Genomic DNA, 8,102 nt, shown 5'->3' on the forward strand with positions numbered 1-8,102 from the left:
AGTTTGCTCAACCACATAGTCTTTCTTTTTTGTCAACTCCTTCTTAGTCTTCCATTGAAACCCTCTTGGTTCATAGCCCTGCTTCATCAAGAATTTTTCATCCCCATTCAGAACACCAGGTCTAATCTTTACCTTTCCTTTATCAGTTGACCTATTGTCCTGTGCAGGGTTACTTGATACCTTTTCATCATCCTTGATTTTCAACACTTGTTTCAGTCTCTTTTCCAAGACTGATCTATTCTCTTCATCACTTGAACTTTTCTTTTCTTCATTCAGGTATCTTTGATACATCTCCTTGTATCCTTTCATGTCAAATCCACAAACTACATCAGGAACTACAAATTCTTCTTCTTCAAACCAGCAAGAGTCAGTGTGATGACCATAGGCATCACACTTCTTGCAACAGACCTTGGCATGGCTCCACGTGTCTTCAAGCAATTGCTTGTCTTTAATTCTGTCACTTGGTTTGGGGAAATCAAAGCCTAGGGATGTTTTTGGACATAGAGAGTTGCTGAAGTCCATTTTGATTGGTTTGTTTAGATCAGGCTCTAGATGATATTTTTCTTTAACAAACATTATTGGCTTCAACTTGGATGGGGTTCTTGAACAGCTTCCTCCTTCTTCTGCAACAAATCTTCTCATTGGAACATACTCCACATCTCCAATGTCAAATAATTCATGATTTGAGAAGACTGGATAGATTAGAGGGTGTGACTGGTCATAAGAAGATTTCATTTCCACTTCATTTCTTCTTTTAATTTCTGGCTATGGTCTTGCACAGATGTCAAACACCACATGTTATTTTCTTATCTTTTCATAATGCTTTTTCAACTTGGGAGTCATCTTTGGCAGAAGAGGAATCTTTTCATTTTTCTTCTTGCTTGATCCCTTTTTCTTCTTGCCCTTAGATGATTTTGTGCTGCCACAACTGCAGTTACTTTCCTCACTAGAGTATTCACTCCATTTCTTCTTCTCACTTTCCTTCTTTGCATTCTTCTTCATCTCTGGTTCCTCATTCTATTTCACTGCAAATTCTCCATTCTCATCCACAATCACATCATCATACAGTTTTACAAATCAGCTTTGTCATCAAACACATTCTTGAATTGTTTCAGATATTCATTCCTGCTTTCCTTGTCTACTTTCAGTGGATAGCTGTCACGGAAAGGTGGTGGCACCTTTTTGTACTTCTCTTCCTCTGTCATTTTATCCAAAAATCCCACTATATTTCCTGTAGACACTAGGTTCTTCAAGAATTCCATTTGAATCAACAAATCTGCATTTTTCAACTTCTCTTCAGCAATTTTTTCAAACCCTCAATTTCAATTGTCATTCTTGATTGGGTTCTGTATGCTTGCATACAATCTTCTCCAAGCCCCTTTATTTGATTCTCATAAGTTGCTTCACTGGCTTCGTACACATTTAAGAATGCTTTCTTTCTTCCACATTCAGTTTTCCATTTTCCAACTTCCTGATTGAGTTCATCAATTGTAATAAGAAGATCAGAAATTGAAATATCAGAATGTACCTACGCATTTGAAGATTCTGGCTTATCCTGCACTTTGGCCATAAAGGCAACATTCGCCTTTTCAATCTCATCTGCGTGGTTACTTCAATCAAACTCCCCATCCTGAGGCACCCTTGTCACTGCAACGTTTCCTTGATCCCTAACCTGATTCACATTGTTCTGATTAGCTCTGTTTTGATTAGTGTGAATCTGCAGTTGGTTGTTTCTTTGGGGTTGAAAGGTTTGTTGCTGGGGTCTGTTTTGATTTTGATAGGGGTTTTGGTTGGTGATCTGATTTCTTTGATGCTGGAAGTTCTGATTCTGATTTTGATAAAATTGATTCTGATTCACTTGGTTACCAGCTTGCTTGGGCATGTTGCACTCTCTTGCAAAGTGTCCTGGTTATTGATAGTTGTAGCAGATTGCTTTTGAGTTGTCAAAACCTATTCTCTCGTTTGGTCCATTGAAGCTCGATCTTCCAGTTCTGTTGTACAATCTCTTGCTTCTTACAGCCAACATGACTGCCTGCCATTTTATGTCCATATCCTCCAAGTCATCAACATCTATTTGTTCAAGATCTTCCTGCACAATGCTTGTGTTTATCAGATTCTTGGCCACAAAGGCATGATATGACTCAGTAAACATGGAGAACAAATCTTGGTAGTCTGTTCCTTGATTTGTGTTGTTCTGCACAAATGTTGACGGACCACTTGCTGTTGAGGCCACATCATCTTTATTAACTAAACATTGAATCTTGGCTGACCACTACATGTTGAATTTGTCTCAGATGGCTTCTCAATGATAGGCTGCTGATTCTTGATTGAAAGATTTCCGTATGAGCTACTAGAGCATTGTTCACTTGGAAACTGGGCTTATCTTCCCTAATCATGTGGTTTTCGATCATCTCATGTTCTGCAGCCTTGAGAAATGCAATTACATCATCCAACTTAAAGTTGGGGAAACTCACATTTTCCTTGATGAATTTGCTGGCTGTGTACCACTCACTAGATAAGGATGATAGAAGTTTCTTATTGAGCTCGAAATCAGATATCTGCAGGTCAGTTGTTCTTATATCATTAACAATCACCATGAACCTTTGCAGTACTGATTTTAGTCTTTCTCCATCCTTAAACTTGAACCTATCAAGCTGTTGCTTCAGTATATCTTTCTTGATATCTCTCAGTTCAATATTTCCTTCAAACATATCAATAATTGCATCATACATTTCTTTAGCAGTTTTGTGATGGTTGACAGTTGTCAGTATGTCCCAAGACAGACCTAACTTCAGCATAGACAGAGCCTTATCGTCCCGTTTCTTCATTTTTAGCTCGACGGTGGCATTGTTGTTCGGAGCTGTTAAGGGAACATAGTTTCCGTCCGTGATAGAAGTCTAAAGCTCTAGGCCGTTGTAGTTTACAGCTACTTCGAAGAGCACCTTCCATTTGATAAAATTTTCTTGTCCAAGCAATCTGGGAATTTTGTTGGTAGAGACTTCTTGGTCTTCCATTTCAGTAGATCTGGGTTTTTGCAATAGAAAAACAAAGTAAAGCTTCAAGATTTTTTACGAACCTTCAGTCCCGTGGCCTTCAGCGAGCTTCCAAGGCTCTGATACCACTTGTCAGGACCATGAGTCGGGTGAAACCTTAGAAAAGGTTGACAAGAACACAACGACTCTGTAACCCAAAGGCCTATTGAATATCCCGGCGGAATCAGGATATCCAACAAGTGGGAACGAAGGTGTGATATAGCGGACATGAAACGATAATAAATATTCAATAAGAATACAATCAAAGACAAATATTCACTGCATTTAATATATCATTTAATACAACAGTGAAAGGAATGTCTAGGGTTTCGTGTATGACGGCGGCGACGGCTGTGTGAGGAAACAAATAGAATATTCTTTTTGGAATGTTTTCTCGCATTGTGTGCGTCGTTATCCGTGCCCTAAACGGAAACCTAGGACCCTATTTATAGACACTAACAATCCTTCTAGAAGTTCCTAATCATTACATAATGAAAGACAAAATAAATACAAGTGTTGAGTCCTCGAGCAAGGTAACAATCTTGCTCGAGCAGACTCACTATGCTAGATATGCTCGATGAATGTCCTCGAGCATACTTTACTTAGAGTATCTTCAGTGAAGATATTCTCCTCCAGCAGGCTATATTCCTCTTGACCAGTCCTTGCTTTGCTCGAACTCGTCCATCGAGCAAGCTCATTCTTCTTGACGTCTTCAGTCTTGTCCTTAGACTTATTCAGCATTCTTTAGCATGCTCGGATGTAAATCTTGCTCGTGGAACTGAACTGTGCTCGAAGTCCTTGCTTTGATCACATGACATCTTCTTATTGCATCCATGCTTGTCCCCATGTGCTCGATCATCTTATGCTCGTAACTCTTGGTTAAAACTTGTGTGATCAAGCTGTTTGCTCTATTGGTAATCCATGCTCGATAGAAGAATACTCTTGCTCGTTGAAGTGTAGCTTGCTCAAAGCCTTAACACTTAGAAGAATCAACCATTTAAGGTTCTAAAGACCTTGTTCGAAGTAGTAAAACATTGCTCGATCGTCTAGGCTTGCTCGAAGTCCATACTTAGCCGTTTTCTGAGGAGGTTGAGAAGATTCCAATCTTCCTTATCAAAAATTCGACCCAACACGACCCACATTTTATTTAAATATCATTTTTTCTTATTTTCTTTCAAACAATTTCTTTTCAATATAATTTGCTTTTCTTTAATAATTTATATTATTTAATTTAATTTAATTTAAAATTTTAAAAACACAGTCTTATTTAGTTTATTTTTATGAGCATTTCGATATAAATTTTGTTAAAAGCGGAGCACTTTTAAAAACTTGTATTTTTTGTAATATTATTATATGTAAAATTAGTTTTGTTACTTGTAAAAATTCAAGTTTTTTTTACAAAATTATGATATTATCTTATTACCATTTGTCCACACTCTATTGGTTTGTTAGATTTTTTTGATAAAGATTGTCATCTAGAAATCTAGCATTATCTACTTTTATATGTGTTATATATATTGGACATAACAAGAATGCATTCACATTCACTCCTATTTTCTATCTCCATTCTCTTTTAATTCTTAATGGATCCATCGTTTTCAAATTATCATATGAGTCTTGGAGATGGAGATCGCCCGAATAATCAATACTATGAAAACACTTTTTATTATTCAAACCCGAGTCAAGTTTCTACCACTGAAAATATTCAAACCTCAGAAAATACTGAAGAAACCGCACGAGGTTTATGGGATGTTGCTGAAGATGTCGCTTTAATGTCATCATGGTGTATTGTTAGTGAAGATAAAATTTGTGGTAAAAACCAGAAATCTACAATAATATGGGCAAAGGTAAAGAAGTTGTATGACAAAGCTCAGGCAGAAAGATGAGAAAAGCTTGGTAAGAGGAATATTCAACAAATGAAAGGTCGTTATAAACGACTTTGCCAAAGTGTTCAAAAGTGGGTTCATGCATGCGAGGAAGCACGTCGTCGCGCAAAAAGCGGAATGAGCCAGAAAGATATTGAGAGTGAAGCTCATAAAATTTATGAGCAAGATGTTAAAAGTAAGTTTACTGATATTGTTGTTTATAATGATGTTATGTGTAAAAACCAGAAGTGGGCGCCATCAACACATCATGACACAACACGTTATTGTCCTGAATTTGAAGTGGAGAATGAAGAAAGTGGTGTTAATACAAAAAGATCGAGGACTACTGAAGAAAGGGACTATTCCAACCCAGAAACGCCAAATACCGATTTTTCAACAATTCAACGTCCAGCAGGTAGAGATATGGCTAAAAAAAGGAAAAAGGTAAGGCTTATGATGCAATTGCTGAAAGACTTCATGCATTGAATCTTACTAAAGAACACGAGAATGAGTTTTTCAAAAGAAAACTCGACATGGACCAAGAAAAGCTACGTCAAAAGGAAGAAAGTGACATAAAGAAAATGCAACTCCTAGCTTTGAAGTATTATGGAAAGGAAATCTAGTTTTAGGTTTCATGTATGTGTAAGATTATCTATTGTGTGTTTTATCTTTAGTTTATTTTTAATTAGCGTGTAAGATGTTTAATTATCAAATTTTGTATTTTATTTATATGTAACATATTTGATTATCAAGTTATGTATTTTATGTATCTGTAAGATATTTAATTTTCAGCTTATGTTTTTATGTATGTGTAAGATATTTAATTTTCAACATATGTATTTTATGTATGTGTAACTTAAAAATAATATGATATTATCTGCTCATTTTAACATATATATAATTTTTCATTTGTCAACTTTTTATTAAATGGTTGGATTTCTATTTAGATAAGAAAATTCAAATTTATCTTCTTGTTCCACTTGTCAATATTTCATTGGATGTTTGGATTTTATTTAGATATAAGATAATATAGCACTATCATGTCGATCTAACTTTATCTTTAATCTTTCATTTGTCAACTTTTCATTGGGTGCGTTTATTTTATTTAGATAAGAAATAGTAGCATTATCTGTATGAACATCCATTATTTTTCTTGTATAAATATAGCATAACGTTGTATACTTTCTCATCTAATTACCACAGCTTTTCATTTCAATCTCTTTAAAAATGTCGTATAGTGAAAGCTCATAGAGTTCCGATTCATCAGACTCGAATGAGTTTGATTCATGGCGAGAACGAGTTAATCAATCAAATCGTCAACTTGAAGGCATCATGAATGAGTTACTCACAAGCATGCCAAATATGATCATAAGAGATCATCCTCGTACAAGAAGGAGGTATTGCAATCGGGAACGTGAGCAGGGAGAGGCACACTTGATGCAAGACTACTTTGTTGATAAACCAACGTTTGATCAAGCAATTTTTCGACGTAGATTTCGAATGCAAAAACCATTGTTCTTACGTATAGTGGCTGCTGTTACGACCAATGATATTTATTTTCAACAAAGACGTGATGCCACAGGTAGATAAGGGCTTACACCATTGCAGTAGTGTACTGGAGCTATGCAGGTGTTAGCATATGGGACATCGACAGATGCACATGATGAATATTTGAGAATGAGTGAAGCTGTAACAAGAGCCTCCCTTATAAAGTTGGTAAAAGGTGTTATTTCATGTTTCATTCAAGAGTACCTTAGAAGGCCAAAAGATGATGATTTAGCAAGACTACTCCATGTTGGGGCAGAACGTGGATTCCTAGGAATGGTAGGCAGCATTGATTGTATGCACTGGCAGTTGAAAATTTGTCCCACCGCTTGGGCTAGGCAATATGCAGGTAGAAGCGGTAAACCAATGATTATTTTAGAAGATGTTGCATCATATGACTTATGGATATGGCACGCATTCTTTGGAACACCAGATTCGTGCAATGACATTAATGTCCTCCAACAATCTCCTATCTTTGGTGATGTATTGTCTGGTCGAGCACCAAATGTGAGTTACGTCGTGAATGGTTGAGAATATAATAGGATATATTATCTCACTGTTGGCATATATCCTTCATGGGCTGCCTTTGTCAAGTCCATAACTTCCCCACTACTTCGAAAACATAAGTTATTCGCTCAACATCAAGAGTCTGCTAGAAAAGATGTTGAACGTGCATTTAGAGTTCTACAGGCTCGGTTTGCATATCTTCGACATCCATGTCTTGTGTGGAACAAGGATATGATGGGAAAAATTATGATTGCATGTATAATCATTCATAATATGATAGTTGAGGATGAACGAGACACATACCTTCACTATTATGATCCATCTGAATTTCTTAATGATAGGCCTACAAATCAGCAACAAAGAAGCTCTACTGAAGACGATGAACAACCTTTTCAATACTCTACTGAACAAATTGCATACATATCAAGTTATATGACCAACAGAGCACAACTTCACAATAGAGAGTCTCATAATACTCTAAAAAACTATTTGATTGAGCATATATGGCAAAAATTTCACCTTGATGAATAATTATGTAGTTTCCATCTTATGTACTCGCGATTTTAAATTCAGTGTCATTTTTGTAACTTGAATTATCTTTTTAATTAAATATGTTTAGTGAACGTAGTTTTTTTTTAATATTTTTTATATTTAAAATAATACAATTTAAAAAATAAATTTTTTTTAATTTTAATAAATTTTATAGAATAAATTAAAACCTAAATAAGATACATGTATTAAAATAATTGGGTTAGGTTGGGTTGTGAATGAAAGTGAAAAATTGGGTTAGGTTGGGTTGTGTATGTGAAAGAGAGAGAAATTAGTTTTTTATTAAAATGTTTGGTTGGGTTGGGCTGGGTTGTTGATAAAACTAGTCTTCTAGACATTTTATTTCTTTATTTGTATTATTATTATTATTATTATTATTATTATATGTGAGGATTTCACACTGCACACACTTGTGCACTTGTGTGACATTTGAGCCAAAACAAGGTACACCTCAGTACGTATTTATCGATTAAGCAAATAAACGCTTTTTGCATAACAAACGAACGATTAACCGAACGGGTCGGGTTATGACCCAGATATCCCGGGGAGCCATCTATAAGTGATATACGTTTAATATAAGCTAAAATATTAGTAATATGGCCTT

General features: G+C 35.6%; 1 protein-coding gene across 1 annotated transcript; it reads left to right on the forward strand.

Moving 5' to 3' along the window:
- Nucleotides 1–6,520: 6,520 nt before the first annotated feature.
- Nucleotides 6,521–6,973, forward strand: LOC143566756 (uncharacterized). The gene has a single exon (XM_077053365.1). It carries the CDS (start codon nt 6,521–6,523, stop codon nt 6,971–6,973), a length of 453 nt encoding a protein of 150 aa, XP_076909480.1.
- Nucleotides 6,974–8,102: the final 1,129 nt, after the last annotated feature.

Source organism: Bidens hawaiensis, unplaced genomic scaffold, assembly GCF_021521415.1.
Source record: "Bidens hawaiensis isolate Kalapana, Puna unplaced genomic scaffold, B.hawaiensis_p1.1 tig00023045_1, whole genome shotgun sequence".
In the NCBI taxonomy this organism is placed as follows: Eukaryota; Viridiplantae; Streptophyta; class Magnoliopsida; order Asterales; family Asteraceae; genus Bidens; species Bidens hawaiensis.